Source organism: Sinocyclocheilus anshuiensis, unplaced genomic scaffold (assembly GCF_001515605.1).
Source record: "Sinocyclocheilus anshuiensis isolate Anshui unplaced genomic scaffold, SAMN03320099.WGS_v1.1 scaffold905, whole genome shotgun sequence".
In the NCBI taxonomy this organism is placed as follows: domain Eukaryota; kingdom Metazoa; phylum Chordata; class Actinopteri; order Cypriniformes; family Cyprinidae; genus Sinocyclocheilus; species Sinocyclocheilus anshuiensis.
The window spans coordinates 86,788-109,479 of NW_015554118.1; the positions used below are offsets into that span (position 1 = coordinate 86,788).

The 22,692-nt window shown below is 38.9% G+C and overlaps 1 protein-coding gene across 1 annotated transcript; it reads right to left on the minus strand.

Annotated features, from left to right (window-relative positions):
• Nucleotides 1-2,108: 2,108 nt before the first annotated feature.
• On the minus strand, nt 2,109-12,312 carry alas1 (aminolevulinate, delta-, synthase 1). Its single transcript, XM_016462368.1, has 11 exons — nt 12,145-12,312; nt 10,124-10,338; nt 9,865-10,041; nt 8,185-8,310; nt 7,873-8,095; nt 7,540-7,724; nt 5,966-6,145; nt 5,717-5,881; nt 4,556-4,824; nt 3,269-3,431; nt 2,109-2,475 (listed from the first exon to the last, which is right to left on the minus strand). Exons 2-11 carry the CDS (start codon nt 10,317-10,319, stop codon nt 2,315-2,317), a joined length of 1,845 nt encoding a protein of 614 aa, XP_016317854.1. The 5' UTR covers nt 10,320-10,338; nt 12,145-12,312; the 3' UTR covers nt 2,109-2,314.
• Between the last annotated feature and the right edge of the window lie 10,380 nt (nt 12,313-22,692).

Below are 22,692 nucleotides of genomic sequence, written 5' to 3' on the forward strand. Positions count from 1 at the left end.
TATAAATATAATTGCAGATGTAATTGCATGCAGGTTTTTTTTTTAAATATAAGTTACAGTGTAAAAATGTGTATGTACACAATACGTGCATCTGCATTGTAATGATTAATTTAAATGTAAATATAAAGTGGGACCAAATAAATAATGAAAATAAATTTTAATTACTTTAATGCAAAAAATCGAACTGGTTTAATATTTAAATTATGGTAGTATCCCATACTACTCTTTGGGGTTGGCAAGATTTTTTCATGTTTTTAAAAGAAGTCTCTTCTGCTCACCAAAGCAGCATTTATTTGATGAGAAAGTCAGGAATACTAATAATATCGTGAAATATTATTTCAATTTAAAACAGCTGTTTTCTCTATGAGTACCTGTTAAACTGTAATGTATTTCTGTGATGCGCAGCTGTATTTTCAGCATCATTACTCCAGTCTTCAGAAATCATTCTAATATGTTGATTTGCTGCTCAAGAAACATTTCTGATTATTATCAATGTTGAAAACAGTTGTGCTGCACAATATTTTTGTGCAAACTGTGATACATTTTATTTGAAATATAAATATTCTGTAACATTATAAATGTCTTTACTGTCACTTTTGATCAATTTAATGTCCTTACTGAATAACAGTATTCATTATTTATTAAAAAAACAACAATAAATCTGAACTGTTGAATGGCAGTGTGTTAGCCTTATTTGTTGAGCAAAGAAAGCAAAATGATTGTCTCAAACAGGTTTGTGTTAGACACTAGTGCTCTGAAGAGCGTCTGTCTGTCAGCACAAACACAGCTTGATCTGACAGAAACACAATCCGACAACTACATGCTGGATCTTCAGCGGCTGAGCGCGGAACAATCACACACTTCTGGTCGTTTCTGTCACGGAGATGCTTATTCAAACAAGCATCTTACATCTGTGTGTCCTATAGGGCTGGCAATCAATTAAGCGTCTTTTTTAAATTAAATTGATAAAATTATAACTTATTTTTACATCGAGCTTCCAGAAGAGTGTGGAAACAACAAAGACAGCATTTTAAATATTTGATACGTTTGTTCAAAGACATCTTTTAAGTATCACTCGTATCAACACTGACAACACAAGACTTTCCATCTGTGGCTGTGTTTGGTGATGTTTCTGTCAGTACTCGGTTTTTTTATTTTTCACCCATATATATATATATATGTATGTACAGTATCTCACAGAAGTGAGTGCACCCCTCACATTTTTGTAAATATTGTATTATATCTTTTCATGTGACAACACTGAAGAAATGACACTTTGCTACAATGTAAAGTAGTGAGTGTACAGCTTGTATAACAGTGTAAATTTGCTGTCCCCTCAAAATAACTCAACACACAGCCATTAATGTCTAAACCTCTGGCCACAAAAGTGAGTACACCCCTAAGTGAAAATTGGGGTGGAAAGATTGCATATATATATATATATATATGTGTGTGTGTGTGTATATATATATATGTATATATATATATATATATAAACAGTTTGCATACTCAATTTCATGATAAAGTAATGAAATGACTTATTAAAAATATTTGGTACCAACATTTTTTTATGCAGGATTTGAACTCCAAATAGTATTTGAGGAAACAAGCAAGTTATTTTCCCCAGCCCTAGTTTCCTACCTAGACTCAAATCAAAGTAATTTTATTTAATGGCTTCCCACACTCATTTTCTCAGAAAATTGTGTACCATGTGACACACTTCACCAAATTAGGAAGTGACTGTTTGAGACTCAGCTGACGTCTGAGAGGCGTTAATCATGATGCTGTGATGCTGGCCACAGATGGCTCACTGCAGTTCCTCTTTCATTGGCTCCGGACTCATGTGACGATCACAGGAGACATGCGCTCATCTGGAAAGCAGTGTTCCCTGAGCTTCCCGTTCTCTGATGTGGGTCAGGTGGTGATGTCACACACCTGTTTCCAGCAGACGACCTGTTCGTTACCTGACCGCTGCCGATCCAGGTTAGTGTGCCTGTTACGGAGGCCCAAACAGCAGCCAGAAACAGGTCAACATCATCACAATCATCCAGCGCTGATTTAACAGCCGCTTCTCCAGCGCAAACAACCCACAATAAACAGAGCCGGTGTGTGTGTGTGTGTCATCAGTTTATTCAAATCCATCCATAATGCTTGATTGATCAAATACGACTGGCCTAGATCAGTCGAACATCTTTAAATATAAAATACTTCAGATTTACTCTGTTAACAAAATACATACATACACAGATCAAGAGGTCTAAATATGTATTCTCTGGATGTGATGCAGATGGAGCTGTGCTCTGGATGAGTGTCGTCAGCCGCAGGCGGATATGGGCTGGCTCAGGCCGCTGAAGTAGGACTTCTCTCTCTCGCTCATCAGCTGGAAGTGCAGCGGCTGCCGGCAGAAGTTACACTCGGCGGAGGAGTGCGGCTTCAGCTCCAGACCCGCCTCCTTCCACGCCTGCGTCAGCTTCTCTGTGCGGCACAAACACACACAACACTCAGCCACAGCGCTCACAGCGCTCACAGCACCCGCTACAAACTCAGACTTAAGATGCAGGTTTGTCGTGCTTGTGTACAGATGCACAATTTGGCTAAAACTATGCAAATATAAAAAAGTTATATATTTAAAATGCAGTAGTATAGTTCAAATCTATTATCATATTTACTGACACGTCGCTCAAGACTTACTGATATAAAAAAGATAATTAAACTTTATTTGGAGTACTTAATTTCTTAATATTAATCCTAAAATGTGTTTTAATGTCACTATTGATGAGAATTGTATGATCACTGAATAACATCGGTCTTTAAATGCAAGATATTTAAAGTGTACCTGAAGTATACTTGCAATAGTTCCACTTTAGCACAATCAAATAAACTTCAGTATATCTTTAGTTGGACTTTAGCACTACTTCTGCACAATTAAAGTCGGGGCTAGTTGCGCTCACGAGCCCTGCGGTAAAGTGTCAGTGTTGCCAGATCCTCATAGAAAAACCAAACAAGGACAAGCACAAAAAACACTAAAACACCCAAATGCTTTAGAACACCAACAAAATCATATATCTCACATCCGCAACAGACCATTTTATTAACTCCATAAAGTGCCTAGCTTTATGAGCTTAGACCAAACAACATGCCTAAAAGAGCTTGTAATTATGAGGACATGGCAACACTGCAAGACATAAACAAAATGTTGCTATGGTTACAAATGCGGCGGTCTGTATGTGGCCATGGTGATCTGAGTTTAGTTTGCAGACGGACTCACCGACGAAGTAGCTCATCATCTGCGGCGTGTGGTGAGGCGTGGGAGCGATGCGCAGCAGCTCCTCTCCGCGGGCCACCGTGGGGTAGTTAATGGCCTGGACGTAGATGTTATAGCGGCTCATCATGATGTCGCACACCTGCGTGTTCTTCTCGGCGTCTGCCACCTGAGGACACACATCAGCGTCAGTCCGAGCGAGTTTCCATCAGGAGACTCCGGTAACACTTTATTGTGATGGTCTCTTTTGAGCATTCTGTTGACAATAAATAACGCTGCACCTACATGTCAACTAGCTCTCAGCAGAGTATTAGTAGACTGTCTGCTTCATATCTGCTAACTCTTTATTGTGATGGTCTCCCAGCAGACATTCTACTGACTAGAAGTAACTTTGCAAGTACATGTCAACTTATTCGAACCCTAACCCTACCAGTCTACTAGTACTCTAATGAGAGTTAGTAGCCATTTAGGTGCAGCATTACTTATAGTCAACAGAATGTGTTAAAGGGACCATCAAAATAAAGTGAAACTGAGATTCCTATTACACTTACGCGCAAAACTGGAATATCGCATAAAACATTTGTGAATAAAGCACCATTTCTATCCAACAAGTCAAAGAGAATAAAATGACAAACAAAACTGAGAGACTAAGGAGAAGCTACAACAAAAGCGCAATGATATGCAAGTGGTATAAGTTTTTTTTTTAATTATATAATAAATTAAAATAAAACAGATAGACTAGAAAAAGAATAGAGGAAGCTAGTGTTCGAGGCCTTTTTTGCTTTTGTTAATTGTATAATAAATAAAAAGATGATAAATAGATAGAATACAAAACGATTAGAAAAGCTAGTGTGTTTTTTTTTTAAAGAAAACAAGCAGTTAGTAAATGAATAGAGTGCAAGTCTAAAAGGAGCAAGTTTTTTTTTAAATAATAGAATTAGAATAGAGTGCTAGAGTTAGAGGGTCAAATAAAGATGGAAGAGATGTGTTTTTAGCCTATTCTTGAAGATGGCTAAGGGCTGCTGGGATTGAGTTGGGCAGGTCATTCCACCAGGAGGGAACAATTAATTTAAATGTCCGTGAAAGTGATTTTGTGCCTCTTTGTACTTACTATATGGTGAGGGTTTGGCTTAGTGTTACTTGCATGTAATTATGCATAATTTATTGTTATTATAATAGTAAGTACATGTAACGTGTGTAATAAGGACACCTTAAAATAAGCATTATTGCGTTTTTTTATGCACTGCTCCAAAATGCAGATAAGAGGTGTAAGGCAACAGCGAGTGTGCGCACCCTGACGGGGATGATGTGGCTGGGGCAGTGCACCACCGGCAGGCCCGTGTCCAGCAGCATCTGCCGCAGCAGCTTGACGTTGCGCTGGTGTTTGCGGCGTAGCGCGCGGCCCTCCTCGCTCTTCAGGATCTGGACGGACTGGCGCGCACCGGACAGCAGCATGGGCGGCAGAGACGTGGTGAAGATGAAGCCTGCGGCGTACGAGCGCACCGTGTCCACCAGAGCGTTAGTGCTGGCGATGTAGCCGCCCACACAGCCAAACGCCTTCCCTGCGCACACACACACACACACACACACACCAGAGGAGAGAGGTCAGACGCAGAAACACACTACAGCTGCCAGACCGAGAGAGAAATAACACTGAGAACTGACGGTCGCTCTGATCATCATCACTGATCACAAGCTAAAACACACACACACACACATACACACACACACACACACTCTCTCTCACACACACACACACTCACACACGAATCACTGTATCGTGAATAACAAAATACAGACGCACAATTCATCGAAATACAACTGAAATCACTATATGGCTTAGTGAGGTTATCAAATCACAAAGACCAGGATTTCATTAAATAATCACGTTCACCACATGCTTTAGAGTGAAGCGGTAAAGCTATAAATGCTAGTATTAAAATTACGCAAACTACTAAAAAGACAAGATTATTTCACTGTACAAGTGTTTAAAATATAAAATACATCTTTCAATTTTTCATTTTTACAGTGAAATCATAACAGTTTTTCTTAATTTTGGCAATAATAGGCAAAAAATTCAATTTCACTGTAAAATAATAATACCTATAATAATAATATTTATTCTTACACTCATTTTTAATTTACAGTCAATTACAATGGCAATTTCTTATTTTGCTTTTACTCATTTTCTATATTTAATAATAATAATAATATAGTTCTTTTTATAGCCGTATTATATAAACAAAAGTTTGGCTAAATTGCGGTGCCCAACAAACAAGCACAGCAAACCTGTATTTAGAAGAAAAAAATCATCAGAAAAAAAAGCAGTCATGATTTTTATCAGTGGAGCAACAGGAACCAACAGGTTTGGCTGGTTTGGTATGTGTTAAGCAGCTGTAGGTGCCTGTGGGCTCGTCTCCACCCGGCTGTAATTCTCTGTTCTCTGAGACTCACCCAGAGTGCCGGAGATGATGTCCATCTTGTGCATTACTCCGTCCCGGTCTCCGATGCCGCCCCCTCGGGTGCCGTAGAGCCCCACCGCATGCACCTCATCCACGAACGTGATGGCGCCGAACTCGTGAGCCACGTCACACATCTGCTCCAGCGGACACACGGCGCCTGCGGCACAAACACAGTCTGCGTGAGCACCAGAGCACGATCCCACCTCAGATCAGATCAGATCAGAGAGAGCCCGAGACTGACCGTCCATCGAGTGCACCGTCTCAAAGGCCACAATCTTGGGAGCAGAGGGATCCGATTTCTCCAGCAGCTCGCGCAAGTGCTTGGCGTCATTGTGGCGGAAGATAAACTTCTTGGCGCCGCTGTTCCTGATGCCCTGAATCATTGAGGCGTGATTGCCCGCGTCTGAATAGATCTCGCAACCTGAGGAGAAACCACAGAAGCGCCGTTCTCAGAAACCTGACCGTCCAAATCTTACAAAGCAGCACAAACACAAACACAAACACAGAAGGAACAGAAATGGGGAAAAAAGGCTGTTTCAGATTCACATTGTCACATACAAATAAATAAAATAAAAATCACATAAAAATAAATCAATCTCATTGTGATGTTTTTGACATGTTTTTATTTATTTCTCTGCATTACAGCAATGAGGTTTTGTAGGGCCCTATGATGAAATCAGTTTTATTTTTTCCCAAATTCCATTTTTTCTGTTTTAATTTCAAAGCAGCACAAACACAAACACAGAAGGAACAGAAATGGGGAAAAAAGGCTGTTTCAGATTCACATTGTCACATAAAAATAAATAAAATAAAAATCACATAAAAATAAATCAATCTCATTGTGATGTTTTTGACATGTTTTTATTTATTTCTCTGCATTACAGCAATGAGGTTTTGTAGGGCCCTATGATGAAATCAGTTTTATTTTTTCCCAAATTCCATTTTTTCTGTTTTAATTTTTTTGGATTCCTTTTATTCCATTTGAATTGTTCTGGATTCCTTTTTAGTTGTTAAATTAAATTGTATTAATCAAAAAACATGTCTAATTAATTAAAATCATGAACCTTATGTAATTTAACCAATTTATTAAAAGTTTAACAAAAATGGCAAATTTACATTTTTTCTCACCTAATGTTTTATGGTTACCAAATTATTTGAATTATTTGTCTGATTAGTTGAATGCATAAAGACAATTTAATTTATTCAAATTTATTCTTACATTAGCCTTATGAAATGTTTTTTTTTTCCAGAAATTCTGTGTTGTGAATTTGAATCTGGTTTTTAAGTGAAGGCATAAAACATCAATTTAATTTATCCTTATGATAATTATTGAAAAGTAAACAAACTTATTTTTTGGCAACCAAAGGGGATTTACTATTCAAATTAAAACATGGAAGAAATATTGTGTGATTATTCCTTCAAAAAATTACGTTTTAATCATTTATTTATGAGTAGTAGTAGTAGTAGCACAATAATAATATATTTCCATCACAATTTCTTCAAGTAAACTGAATTTGTATTTTGATGGGTTTTCTGTTTGTATTTGATAGTTTTTCTCAAATGAAAGGGTAAAATGCTGATGAAGTGACTTTTTGCAGCTTAATATTTACAGATACTAGTCCATATCATGATTTGATATAAGTGTAATGACCTACTTTTGAATAATTCACCACAAGTTTCTGTGACATTCTGTGTTACACAGTAAATTTCGTTTTTATTATGACTGGATATCCGCATTGCGGAAATCATAGGGCCTTAATTTTTGCAAAATGTGCTTCGCTTTCTTCATGCAAAACATGAAAGGGGAATAATCACCAGGCAGCATCTTAGCCAGCGTGAAGAGCGTGGAGTCATTGGCCACGAAGCACGAGGTGAAGAGCAAGGCCGCGTCCTTCCCGTGAAGATCGGCCAGCTCGTGCTCCAGGTCCACGTGAAACTTACTCGTCCCCGATATATTTCGAGTGCCTCCGGCTCCAGAACCGTGTTTCTCTAAAGTGTCCCTGTCAAAAGACATCACAGAGACGTTCATTTCAGCCCCAGAGCATTATATTAGGATTAAAAAAGCTCTATTTTAGGACTGAGCCATCTGCTGAAGATGTTGATGCAGAGATCAAGTACAGACCTCACAATGGTCATTAGGTCACTCACATTATGGTCTGCACCACCCGCGGGTGGCGGCTCATGCCCAGATAGTCGTTGCTGCACCACACAGAAACGCTTCTCTTGAAGGACAGCGACTCGGTGTAATCGTCCGCCATCGGGAACTCCGTCGCTTTACGGTTCACCGTTTTAAACACGCGGTACGTGTGATCCTCCTTCTTCTCCTCGATCTTCTTCTCGAAGAACTCGTCATAGCGAAAGTTGGACACAGCTGAAAGAGAACAGCAAGTGTGAAACTGCGTTTCAAAATAGGAAGTGGTTAGCTGTCGGAGTTTCTTCACTGTAACGGAAAGCACATACTTTTGGGCATGTTCTCCTGCAGCAAATGAGAGACCCGAGTGGGACGCTGCTTCATCAGCTTCTTCATCAGGTTTCCTCCGATCTTGGTGTCCTTCACCAAAGGATTCAGCTCAGATGGAGAGACGTCTGGAAAACAGAGACAGACAGTCCACTGGGTGGATTAGAGAGATCGAGTCGTTTTTAAAGCATCTTAACAAAAGCAGCGGAAAAGTTTGATGATAACTGAAGGAGGTCAAATAAAACACATCTGGTAGGGCTGCGTGATTAAACAAAAACACACTGCATCTCAAAACCACCTGTGCATTTGGAAAGCATGCGCCAAACATCTTACCGAACTCGTGACGAGAAGCATTTATCAACAGAAGAGAAGCTTTACGTGCATGTCATGGTTTAACGGCTCAATGTTTGAAAATGAAGAAATTAGGACAGCCATACAAATGCTGTATTGTAATTATGCAGGTATTATTATTATTTAATTAACATTATATTATTTTTCTTACCCAATTTGTTTTTTACAGTGAAATATTACAATGGCATTTTTTATTTCGCTTTACAGTAGTAACTTTCATATTTTTAGTAACAACAATAATAATAGTAAATAGCAGTAGTTATATTATTTTTCAGAAAGACTCATTTTTTATTTTCTGTTTTTAACTAGTATTTTTTATATTTTAGTAATAATAATATAAATAATAAGTTATATTTTTTTCTTAAACACTCATTTTTTAATTTTATTTCGTTTTTCTATAGTGATAACACTATAAATTCAAGTAATAGTAGTTATAATTTTTTTCTTAAGTACTGTGTTTTATTTTTTAGTTTTCTGTTTTTAATTAGAAATGTCTTGTATTTTTAGTAATAATAACAATATAAATAATAATACTTTTTTTTTTTCTTAAACACTCATTTTTTATTGAGTTTTTATATAGTGATAATAACACTAAGTTCAAATAATAGTAGTTATAATTTGTTTTAAGTACTCAGTGTTTTATTTTTTAGTTTTCTGTTTTGAATTATAAATTTCTTGTATTTTTAGTAATAATAACAATATTCATAGTATTAGCTATAATTATTTCCTTAAGTACTCAGTGTTTTATTTTTTAGTTTTCTGTTTTGAATTAGAAATTTCTTGTATTTTTAGTAATAATAACAATATTCATAGTATTAGCTATAATTATTTCCTTAAGTACTCAGTGTTTTATTTTTTAGTTTTCTGTTTTGAATGAGACATTTCTTGTATTTTTAGTAATAATAACAATATTCATAGTATTAGCTATAATTATTTCCTTAAGTACTCAGTGTTTTATTTTTTAGTTTTCTGTTTTGAATTAGAAATTTCTTGTATTTTTAGTAATAATAACAATATTCATAGTAATAGTTATAATAACTTTCTTAAGTACTCAGTGTTTTATTTTTTAGTTTTCTGTTTTGAATTAGAAATTTCTTGTATTTTTAGTAATAATAACAATATTCATAGTAATAGTTATATATATTTTTTTTGTTAAATACTCAGTGTTTTATTTTTGTAGTTTTCCGTTCTGAATTAGAAATTTCTTGTATTTTTAGTGCAGGCATATCATCTGGTCTGACCAAACAGTTTTGTAAACGCATTACTTCACAACCCCTAACATACAGTAAACCACAGCGGAGCCCAACACATTAAAACACTTCCTCACAAACCTTTGCACACGGTGCGAACTTCAGAGACGTCCTCCTGAAGCGCCATGCTGGCCTGACGCACCACGCCGCTGTTCCTCTGCCCCATCTCAGCCGCCAGGAACGGGCATCTGGAGGCGGACGCTTGACCGGCGGGCGGCACGGCATGACCCGCTGGCACTCTAGCCGCCTCTTTGGCTCCTAATGCAAAGAGCAGAGGGACATTCTTCAGCAAGGCAAGCAAGCGCACTGAACTCAAGCACAAAGGGCGGCAGAGACTGACCCTCGCCGGCTGGAGGAGTGCCCTCACTCTTCTGGAAGCTGGAGGACGAGGAGCAGAGCGAGCGCACCAGTGGCCTCGACGCAAGGTCCATCATGACGGGACACTTCACGGCGTACGCCACCAAGGACTTTCTAGCCTGCTGCAGGAAGGTCTGAGGGACTCGAGACAGGAATGGGCAGCGAATGATGGCGTCCATGACTGATTGTCCAGAGAGTCTGGAAAGAAACACAGCAGAGGGTCATTCAAACAGTCACCTACACTATATAGACAAAAGTATTGGGACACCCCTTCAAATGAACAGCTTTGACTACTCTAGTAATTTCCATGAGTACAAATATTAATGTTGAAGCATATAATGATATTCTAGGAAATTGTGCGCTTCTAATTTTATAGCAACAACAGTTTGGACAGGACCAGTGTTGGGTGTAACTAGTTTCTAAGTAATTAGTTACTGTAATTGAATGACTTTTCCCTTGAAAATGTAAAGTAAGGGATTACTCTTATTTTTTCTGTAATTTAACTACAGTTACTTCTTATGTAATTGAACTTAATACTGTATATAGACCATAGAACATACATATATGTATATATATATATATACAGAATAAAATAGTGGATTTAACGTCAAAATATAAAGTCTAACCTTAAAATGCATGCTTTTTATGTACCCTTCTCACTTTAAATACTTAGTGTCCAATTCCCACTATTAACTAATTGGTTATTAGCATGAATAATACTGGGATATTGGCTGTTTATTAGCACTTAAAAAGCACATATTAATGTCTTATTCAGCAAGACCTTATTCTAAATCCTTAATCCTACCCAATTCTTAAATGTAACAACTACTTTACTAAGTATTAATAAGCAGTAATTAAAAGCATATTGAGGCAAAAGTTATAGTTAATAGTGATAATTGGACCCTAATCTAAAGTGTGACCAGAATAATTTATGTAGTTATCCATTACTACTTATTTGAAATAATTAAAAGGACCGTTTCATGTCTATCCTTGTATCACTGACTTGTCGAGGTGGATATAGGAGTTAGAAAGTAACCAGTAATTTATACTCTTACTCTTAAATACATTAATTATGTTCACATCTTTGTTGCCACAGTTCTGGAAGTGCCTTTCTCTGTTCTAAAGAAGGAGGTGTCCCAATACTTTTGTCCATATAGTGTACCATACAGGAACAACTCTAAAGGTCTCCAGCATTGGCTGGTGCGGTTTGCTTCTGTATCTTTCACATACTTGGCACAGAGCCGTGACTGTATTACAAGGACAATAGCTCAGGGATAAACGCAGACACATGGTTCAGTCTTACAGGAATCAAAGCACACTACACTGAGTACAGTATGTGTGAGAGTAATGCTCAACTCCTTACAGCCATCTGAGCCTCCAAACACCATTAAGCCCCTTTCAGACGACACTGAATGAGAAGTGAATGTTGCTCACAGGTGAGCCATCAACATCCTCGTACAGTATCAGCACAAACAAACCCAGGCTCACAGTAAAACATACGAGCTTTCTGTGTCACATTACGAGCTAAAACTGACCAGTTCTGAGACTAACTACCATCACGAAACTCAACCATTGTTTACTGTAGTAAAAGTGTAGTAACCATGTTTTTTGGCGTATTGATTACCATTTGTATAACCACAGTTTTACTACAAATACCATGGTTTAACTATGGTTGGTGTAGCAAAACCATGGTTACTTCGTGGTTACCATGGTTACTATAGTAACCATGTTTTATTTGTAGTAAAATCAGGGTTAATTTTCGCAAGGGTAACGTTATGGACATTTTCTAGCTCGCCAATGAGCTCTCGCTTCATTTTACGCAGTTGTTAGATACGTCGTGTCAAGAAGATCTCGATTTAAAGATAATCTACCACTAAAGTGAAGACTCGGACAGGTTTACAGTTACAGAAAACGCATGAGGATGGTAACGCGACGCGAGCGCGTGACGCGTCCCTCACTGAACGCGCCGCGCCGATTCTTCGTGAACAAACTAACGTTACTCACCTCACGTATGTCTGGGATGCTTGTTTTCTCGCTCTTGGGCTGTCAGGTATGTCGGTAAGCAGTATTCGCGGTCTGTGGCCTGTATCTGCCGCTGCGGCGAGCGAGCGTAACGTTATCCTGCACTGAGGACGAACGAGAGGACAAACGGACGTGCCGGGATTATATCAAAGCCCAGCGCCACCAAATATCGCGAGACTTGCGTCACTGTGAGTCAGCAGCGCAGACACGCCCATTTCCTTCCTGGAAACCTTCAGCTCGTAAACCCTTTACTGGCTATTAAAAACATTCTCACAAACTCACTAACGTTACTTTATTATTTCCTCATATCTCTAAGATCTGTTTATGTTATTAATGAAACTGTACACTGAGGAAGTCGAACGATACCAGAGGCTTAAGGAAGTTTGGCGTTGCGCTCTCTTACCGGAACAGTTGGCATAAAAAAACATTAAATTAATCATTTAAAAAAACTCGCATGACTCGTTCCAGAAGTTTACATATTAGACAGAATAACATCTACGGTTATTATTCACTTTACTGTATCGAGTTGTACACTATGCACACCGTGTTCGAGCATGATGTTAATGTTTATATCGGCTAATTCTCCAAATGTAGCAGTTTGGATTGTTTACATGTAGTGCATCTGAGATTTGCTGTATAGTTGGCTATGTATCATAAAGTGTATAAAAGAAGCGACACGTGATGCATAACATTCCTAATCTGCCTAAATCTTCTTTTCTTGTCATTCAGGTTTGGAATGACATAAAGGTCAGAGTAATGTTCATTTTTTAATTAAAAAATAAATAAACAAATAAAAATAAGCCTTAATTGAATTAAGGACACACATAACAAATATGCCAAAAATTGCGACACCCCGCGGTCACTTAATCACTATAAAAGATGCTTGATCGCGCCACCTAGTGGTGAAGGAGAAGATTGCTGTGATTAGCCTAATATAACGAATACAAAAGCTGTAGTTAACTTGATCTTCAGAGAAACCCACAGATAGATTTGATTAGTGTGATATCTTAAAGTCACCTCATATAAACAGAGGCTGAAAGGAAGCGATATTGGTGCTATTTGGATAAGGAATATTACATTTAATACATAAATACTGCCACTGCAAGAGAGATTTAATATAACAAGCCCTATTAAACCATGTCTGTGGGCTAAAACTCTACTGATGTTAAATTTAAACTATACTTTGAGTACCTCGGACACACTTGGACTGCTATTTTTGTATTATCTTAACGTTTACTCTATAATACACTATTATTATTGTTGTTAATAAATACAGAGGAGCTACAAGAAACTGCAGGGGGCAAAGTAAATATATATATATATAATAAAATGAATGAATGAATAAAATAATAATTGTACATCAGAATGAAGAAACAAAAGTCAATATCAAAACTCCATTGGGTTATAGCACTTTTTTACCCTTTTCATTTAGACAGTATACATGCATAAGATAAAATGAATGTATGCATGTCTGTATTATGCATTATTATTAGACTATTATGATCCTGTAGATCTGTAACTTGAGCAGATATAATAGGAAACGAGCCTGACCTCATCTGGCATGCTCTCTAATTTGACACTTGTAAATATTGAGTAGCAAAACCTTTTTTAAATGGCAAAATGTCGCAAATTATGCCCATTTGGTCAAAAAACACAGCACTTGCAACACAGCACTCGAACCAAAAATGCAGAAAAGTGTCTGCAAAATGCATGAATGTAATGAACTGTAAATGTAGACGTACCTCCTGAGCAGGAGAGAATAAAATGTATTTTCTTGATGTTTGCTGCAGACATGTGATTTCCTAGTTTGTGTTAGTGTGTGACACTCCCATCTGCTGGACTGGAAGCCAGGGCCCGTACTCACAAAACATTTCATCTTACCACTAACAGCTCTCCTAAATAGCAGTAAAGGTTTTTATCTAAGAGTTTTCTCCTAAAACCTGTTCACAAAGCTGCTGAGACAAACTTTTACTTAGGAATAGAGGTTGAGCTCATTGCTATGGATGATGCCAGCGTGATTACTAACTATGCACACAGTGATTGGCTGATAGTCTCTGTCAAGAGATCTATTCACAGAAATATTGTAGAGTAAAGACAAAGGTTTAAAAATAAAAATGTTGCCACATTCAAATAAAGATTTTATAATGCAGGCTAAGTGTCACTAATTAAACAAGTATGTGTTCAGCTAATTGTCAGCCTCTTACATGTGTGCTTCTCATAATTAGTGAATATGCGTATAAACAGCCTTTTAATAAACAGAGTAGAATAATCATGGCTGATAGTGAGACATGCAAACGTAAAAGAAAACCAGACTGGACACGAGCACAGCTGTTACTTCTTGCCCAGCTGATTAATGAAAGCAAGGATATAATCAAAGGAAAATCTGGAGTTGGGATAACCTCCAAAACCGAAGGCGATATCTTTATAAAAGCTCATTATCGTCAAATATTTCTAAAATGTTTACGTTCTGAGGCAGATTGCCGGCAACAGCCACTTTAGGAATAGTTTGTGGTTTGGCCTTAGTGACTTAGGAGTCCTCTTCACTACTCCTAATGTTTCACAGATTTAGGCGCTAGTTTTAGAGCTAAAAGGTTTTACTAACTTAGGAGTCATCTTCACTACTCCTAACGTTTCACAGATTTAGGAGCTAGTTTTAGTGTTAAAATGCTTTGTGAAATATTTTAGATAAAAAATGTAGGAGTCCTAAATTTAGGACTGACACACCTATTATTTATAAGATTTTCTCCTAAATCGGCCAGTTATGAGCTACTTTTAGCCTTAAGATGTTTTGTGAATACGGGCCCTGATCTCTTTTGGAAGCTGGTTCCAACTGCGGGCTATTACTAAAAGCGGACTCCCCTTGTTTTGTGTGAACCCTCGGTATTTCTAACTGACTCGATCCTAATGATCTGAGTGCTCTGTTAGGTTTATATTCAGTGAGCTATGTATTTAGGTCCTAGGCCATTTAGTGATTTATAAACGAGTAAAAGTACTTTAAAATCAATCCTAAATGTAACTGGAAGCCAGTGTAAGGACCTCTAGTAGTATGTTATGATCGACAGTGTCAAACGCAGCACTGAGATCTAGTAGAAACAGCACTGATATTTTGCCCGAATCAGAATTTAAGTGAATATCATTTATTATCTTTATGACCGCGCTGTCTTTGTGCTGTTATGCGGTTGGAAACCAGATTGAAAATTGTCCAGGTATCCATTTGAGTTTTCTTCCAAAATGTTGCTGTCAATTGCTTCAAAAGCAGACATAGTACCTTCTTTTTGAAATTGCGGTCAAATCTGTCTGACCTCTGCATAACTTGAGGATGTGCTAATGGCCTTCCTGATATTATTGATCTTCTCAGAAAAGAAGGAAGTAAACTCATAGTTCCACATTGAAAGCATGAAGGCTGTCTTTACAGATGTTATAGTGAATTTCAAGTTTCGTTTTCCGCCACATCCGCTCAGCTTTTCTGCATTGTCTTTTCATACTCTGAACTGCTGTTGATTTTCTCCAGGGTGCTTTTTGTATGCCAGTCTTCTTACTGACTTTTACAGAGCAATATCATCAATAACATTCTTAACTTTTGAGTTAAAGGAATCAAGGAGATCAACAGAGTCTGCAGAAATGCTTGGTGTTAAAGATATAGCCTCCATAAATAGCACACTAGTGTTTTCGTTAATGCATCTCTTTCTGACAGAGACAGATCTAGATTGAGTGGTAACAGAGATCAATATATCAAAGAAAATACAGAAGTGCTACGTCCTTAATAGCAATGGATGAAATGTTTAGACCTCTACTGATGAGTAAATCTAGAGTGTGTGTCCACGATTGTGTGTGCGTCCAGGCACATGCTGAATCAGGTCAAACATGTTTAAAATAGTTATAATTTCTTTTGTAGTTTTGTTTTCTGCATTATCTATGTGAATATTAAAATCCCCTGCAATAGCAAAACTCCTGGCTTCCCTGGCTGTTTTCCAGAAAATCGTCCTTGGGTGCTGAGCCTTGGAGCTGTTCTGATGCGTCACAGTCTGTCTGTGATAAGCTCTGTGGGCAGGGCTCAGCCGGGATGTTGTCCATGAGCAGTGCTTGTTGTGGCTGCGTGGTGTTATCAGTGTCCTTGTGGGATGTGTCAACCACATGATGACTCAGAAGCTGATATGAAGTCCTGAACTCATACTCTGTCCAGGTGTGTGTGTGCCATTCAGGTTGAGTGGATTGGCACATTACTGAAGGATGATGGAGGCAGAAGTAGGTATTGTCCTTTAGCACTCTTGCACCAAGTTTGTTGGGGTGGAGGCCATCCAGTTTAAACAGCTGTCTATGGCCCAAGAAAAGATTGAAGTTGTCGATGAAGTTGACTCCTTTTGTACTGCAGGTCTTCTTCCCCACATGGAGGATGATACGTTTTGCAGTCTTGTGCTTCATTAGAATGTTCCGAAGTTCCTTGTTCATATCAGAGACGGTTGCTTGAGGAAAGCATGTATTTGTAGTCCTGCTACTGATGTTTCTGATAATACACTCTAAAAAATACTGGGTTGTTTCAACCCAATGTTGGGTCAAATATGGACTAACACAACTGTTGGGTTAAATTTTGGTTACATTTTTAAATTAACTTTTTAACCCAACAGTTGGGTTAGTCCATATTTGACCCAAAATTGTTGTAATACTGCCCAGCATTTTTTAGAGTGTAGAGTCACCCACTATCAGAGTCCTGGGCTCGGCTGTGCTCTGAGTTGAATGCCGCTGTCTGCTCGACCTTGAGCGCCTGTTAGTAGCGATGTTAGCTGCTGGCTGATACGATCCATGTTCAATCACATTTGGGGATTCCTCACCCACATTCATTAATGCTTCAAATCTGTTCTCAAGATGTATAGGGGGTGGTAGAATACCAGTGTTTGCAAGCCTTGTCATAGCCGTATCTGGGGTAGAGGATGCTACCGCAGCAATATGAGATACTTGTGACAATCTGATGTCTCGAGTGCCTTTGGGTCTCGCTCCCTGTTTGTGCCATCGATTTGTCTGTCGATCAGTTTCGGCTTGTTCCTCTACACTTGGTATTAACTGTTGAGATTCACTAGATTCATGTGACTCAAGGGCTGTATGCTGAGGGGGTCCGTGACGACAGTCTGCTGTGTGTTCCGCCTGTTTTGGAAGTCCAGCAAGTAACGTTGTTTCAAGAACCGCAATCCTTTGTAGAAGTTTATGGCAGTTAATGCAGCAAGTAGATTCCACAAGAGGCATTTTCTTTCTCATCTGTTTGAATGTAGGCAGCTGTGTTTTTCCGTCTTCGGAATGCAAGCTGCTGGCAGTGGGAGACAGAATCTTCTTTTTCATAGTATTATTCCAGTCCCAAAAAGTTTTTAATTTTAGTGTTTCCGCCAAAAATGTGTTGTTTGAGCACTGTGCTGATCTTCTAGAGTTAGAATCTTAGAAAAATCTGAGAAAAGTACATAAACATAGAGCAAAGCGCGGAGCAGTAAGCAAGAGCGTCTGAACAGTAGCGAAGCCGGAAGCAAAGTGACAGTGAAATAAAGACAAAAGCAAACAATTCAGTCAAATGTATGCTACAAAGTCAGTGCTGTAGCTACTACGATTAAGTTGAATAAATATATAAATATGAAACATAACTTTGTACTCAGCCAAAATGACATGACCTAGAACAAATAATAGATTCATGAGACCAAAGATTGCCTGTTAGATATACCCAAAACTAATTTTATCTCATGTTTAGTCACTAGTTTCGTCCCAAATGATGCTCTATGCACTTGCTTCGTTTCTGAATGAATCAGCCATTTGAACAAATCGATTGAATGAATGACTGAATGACTCACTTTGGTGTAGCCATATGGCAACATACTCTTTGTGTTAATTTCCTTGCCACTAGGGATTTGCCACCACCTACTGGCACTTTTAGTTTTATATTTAGAGTATCGTTTCTTTTTTTAAATAATTTCGTATTTCCCTATTTATTAGTATTTTTGTATGTTGAATTAAAATATTTATTTCTAAAGATATTATGTGCATGTTAATTAATTTAGCCGCGGCCCCAGCCCCCGCCTCGGCCTCTACGGCTGGGGCCCTACCCCCCCCCCCCCCCCCCCCCCACACACACACACACACACACACACAAGTGCTCTGAGCCCCCGATAGTCACTGTGTAATTCGTACCCTGGCTACCCCTACTCATAGGTGAGGAGCCTCAGCTCAGTCTAGAAAACGCAGAAGACCCAAATTGGGGAGGTGAAACCACCAACCCACAAACAGTCAACAGCGACTGGTTCTGACTTCCAGCAGGGGAGGTGCACGGAGGCCCTAACCCTGTAAGGAAGTCAGTGGTACAGAAACAGGTCATAGTTACGCTGCAGGGGAAAACTAGTTAGTTATACCATGTATAAACTAGCAACAGAGAGATGAAATGGATCATACTCACCCCACATGGATCCCGCGCATGTCTCAATTTCATGAATACACTCTGAGGCAAAGTCTGAAGAAACACTTGGATCCAGACCATCAGTAGGTAGTTCTATGATACACAGAAGCTAACCAAAACATAATAGGCCCAGCATGAGAGACTGTAATGCAAGCACAGGAGGCTCTCTCCTAACCTCGGTCAGGGGGAGGGGATGGTGGTTTCAGGGGAATTAGGGAGAGGGAGATGAGGGCAGATGTTAATACTCACAGAGTGAGGTGAGAAGATGTTTCAGTCTTTACTCTGGTCTGGACGAAGGCGTTGAGAACGCCTCGTCTGGATCACCTCCCTCGGATCTTGTCTGCTACCCTGCAACACTAGTCTTCTGATCTCATCTCTGATCCTTAGACCGGGACGGGCCAGGACCTCTTTGCTGTTTGGGTTCAGACCTGGACTTTCGTGGAATGAAGGACCTCAAGGCAGCTGAGCGCACCTTCACCTCCTTAAATGTCTGGACCAATGTCTCGACGGAAGTGCTGAAAAGCTCAGAAGGTGATACGGGCGAATCGAGGAGAAAACCCTTTTCTTTTGTCCCGATATCCATCAGGTTCACCCACAGGTGTCTCTCCGTAACCACCATGACCACCATAGACCTGCCAATGGCAGTGGTGTTCTGCCTAGTGGCATGGAGATCAAGATCCGTGGTGCAGCGCAGCTCAGCCACCTCACCAGGGGAAAGACCCTGACCTTTATCCAGTTCTTTCAGCAGTCAGCTGTAAACTGAAGCTTGTATCACTGCCATGGTATGCAGTGAAGCTGCAGCCTGACCTGCTGCTGCTTGAGCCCTGTTATTCAAGCAAGATGTATCCTCAAGGGGATTGGATGGCAAGGAGGAAGCCTTGAGAGAAGATGTCTCGCACATAGAGAGATAGCAGGTTTGCAAACTTATCTTCATCATTATGTGGCAAACAAGAATCAAGAAACAATACAATTTATTTTTATAGGTCAAGTATTGTGATTATTGCAACAAAATTCACAATGATTAGGCGACTGTGTGAAGCAACTGACTGGGTGGACCTGACTGACAGGTGGGTGGGCCCAGGCACTCACTCTCTGATTCTGTGGTAGATGATGTCTCACTCTCTGATTCTGTGGTAGATGCTGTCTTTCCCTCTGATTATGTGGTAGATGCTGTCTCACTCTCTGATTCTGTGGTAGATGATGTCTCACTCTCTGATTATGTGGTAGATGCTGTCTCACTCTGATTATGTGGTAGATGCTGTCTCAACCTCTGATTCTGTGGTAGATGATGTCTCACTCTCTGATTCTGTGGTAGATGATGTCTCACTCTCTGATTCGGTGGTAGATGATGTCTCACTCTCTGATTCGGTGGTAGATGATGTCTCACTCTCTGATTCGGTGGTAGATGATGTCTCACTCTCTGATTCGGTGGTAGATGATGTCTCACTCTCTGATTCTGTGGTAGATGATGTCTCACTCTCTGATTCTGTGGTAGATGCTGTCTCACTCTCTGATTCGGTGGTAGATGATGTCTCACTCTCTGATTCTGTGGTAGATGATGTCTCACTCTCTGATTCGGTGGTAGATGATGTCTCACTCTCTGATTCTGTGGTAGATGCTGTCTCACTCTCATTCTGTGTGGTAGATGATGTCTCACTCTCTGATTCTGTGGTGGATGCTGTCTTTCCCTCTGATTATGTGGTAGATGCTGTCTCACTCTCTGATTCTGTGGTAGATGCTGTCTCACTCTCTGATTCTGTGGTAGATGCTGTCTCACTCTCTGATTCTGTGGTGGATGCTGTCTTTCGCTCTGGTTATGTGGTAGATGCTGTCTCACTCTCTGATTATGTGGTAGATGCTGTCTCACGCTCTGATTCTGTGGTAGATGATGTCTCACTCTGATTCTGTGGCAGATGCTGTCTCACTCTCTGATTCTGTGGTAGATGCTGTCTCACTCTCTGATTCTGTGGTGGATGATGTCTTTCGCTCTGGTTCTGTGGTAGATGCTGGTAGATGATGTCTCACTCTCTGATTCTGTGGTAGATGATGTCTCACTCTCTGATTCTGTGGTAGATGATGTCTCACTCTCTGATTCTGTGGTAGATGATGTCTTACCCTCTGATTCTGTGGTACAAACTTTTGAAGGGGGTTATTTTAATAATTTCAGCTTTTTTTTTGTCTTGTGGACTATATGTAAACATTTTTTATGTAAAAATATCTTACTCAGGACAGTACTAAATAAAAAATAACATGCATTTTGTATGATCTCTCTTATTTTGTTAAAATTATTCACATTTTCACAGATTCTGCAAGGGGTTCCCAAACTTTCGCATGCCACTGTATGTTATACTGTCATTCTGATGTGTGTCATTCTCTCTGTCCCTGTTTTTTTTTTTTTTTGGTTTCAATATCAAAATGTATGTATTATTTGTATATTTAAATGGAATAACAGATATGGATTGTACTGCACGTTATCTTGCTTATTGTACCCAAGAGCACAATTTATTTATTTCTATATGCCATTAGTTCCAATCACAAAGTTTGAATAAAAATGAATCATAGTTGTGACCCTTTTCAAATAAAGTCATTTGCAGTTATTTATGCAGTTTAATTTGATAAACAAAGGTCAACAGCAATGACATTGGTAAATAAAGGGAGAATATATCTGTAAAGTATATTTGTATAATTTAATTGTAGGTTTACAAAATGTTTAAATTAATTCAGTTCAAGTCTTCAAGTCGAGCACTTACAAAGAATATCCTCTTAAACTTTCCTCCAAGAAAAAGTAGTCCATTACTGTGTATAAAAACGTTTTGCAACAAGCCTGTGTTTTGTATGTATGACACTGATGCTCACTATTAAATTATTAAGTGCTACAAGGCCATTTTACGATGGCCAGACATTGTTTTGAGTCACAAGATGGTCTCGATGACCTATTCTTTTTGGTACAGCATGAAAAGAAAGACATGTGACAATAGCATGTTGTCCAAATATACAATTTCTTAATCATTATTAACCTATTTGTGAGTAGACCATTGCATAGAGACGTATTTCATGCATTACTGAGTCAGATGCAGATAATATTGTATGTTTCCTCTCCATTAGATTTCTGGGGGTTGACTCTGGATCTGAACACAGTGAATAAACATCTCCGTCTGTCTGAGGGGCACACAGTGATCACGTCTGCTGACACAGTCCAGCTGTATCCTGCTCACCCAGACAGATTTGACTGTGAGCTGCAGGTGTTGTGCACAGAGAGAGTGTGTGGACGCTGTTACTGGGAGCTGGAGCTGTATCTCAGTGTCATATAAGAGCATCGGCAGGAAAGAAACCAGTTCTGCGTGCGTGTTTGGACGTAATGATCAGTCCTGGTGTTTGTCCTGCTCTCCCTCCGGATACTTATGCTGGCACGATAATATAGATATTGCCTGTTTCCTCCAGCTGCTCTAGAATAGGAGTGTATGTGGATCTCAATGCAGGAACTCTGTCCTTCTACAGTATCTCTGACACAATGAGCCTCATCCACAGAGAACAGGCCACATTCACTCAGCCGCTACATCCAGGGTTTTTAGTCGGGTCCAGGTCAACATTTGACTGTGTGATCTAACAGTATAAACAATACTGAGATTCATAGGAAAGTTTTAGCTTTATAATAAACTTAATGTTATTTTCCACAACCCCTGTAGAGCTATTACAAGATATTACAAGAGTGAAAATCTAATCTAATGTTTACTCATAACTTTAAAAACAACCAATAGGTTTCATTGATGTTCAATAATTGGAAATGAAAATAACATATCACTCTCAGTGCTTTGGAATATTAATAAAAACATTTTTCTTTGGCTCAAAGAACAAATTAATTCAGTGTGCCAAACAAAGCAGGACTGTAATCGCCATAGACTTTGCGAGTAAATATGCGTTTACTTGTAGTTATCACTACTAACTTTTAAATGCTGCATAGAAATTATCACAGAAATTAAATAAAAAAACTCATAATTTTATCACATTTAAAAAAAGGCTTGAATAACCCATGACATTTCTCTTGCAAAACATGTTTAGTAAGTTTGATAAAAAGAAAGCAAGAAAGAAGGCTCAGCCAATAC

What these genes read in the sequence shown, in the direction of transcription:
- alas1 (XM_016462368.1), bottom strand. Translation starts at nt 10,319, where the DNA reads ATGGACGCCATCATTCGCTGCCCATTCCTGTCTCGAGTCCCTCAGACC. An exon ending in GCAGGAGAACATGCCCAAAA is followed by an intron (nt 8,096 to 8,184) that starts GTATGTGCTTTC and finishes GTTCTCTTTCAG; the next exon opens with CTGTGTCCAACTTTCGCTAT. An exon ending in CATCATCTCCGGCACTCTGG is followed by an intron (nt 4,825 to 5,716) that starts GTGAGTCTCAGA and finishes GTGTGTGCGCAG; the next exon opens with GGAAGGCGTTTGGCTGTGTG.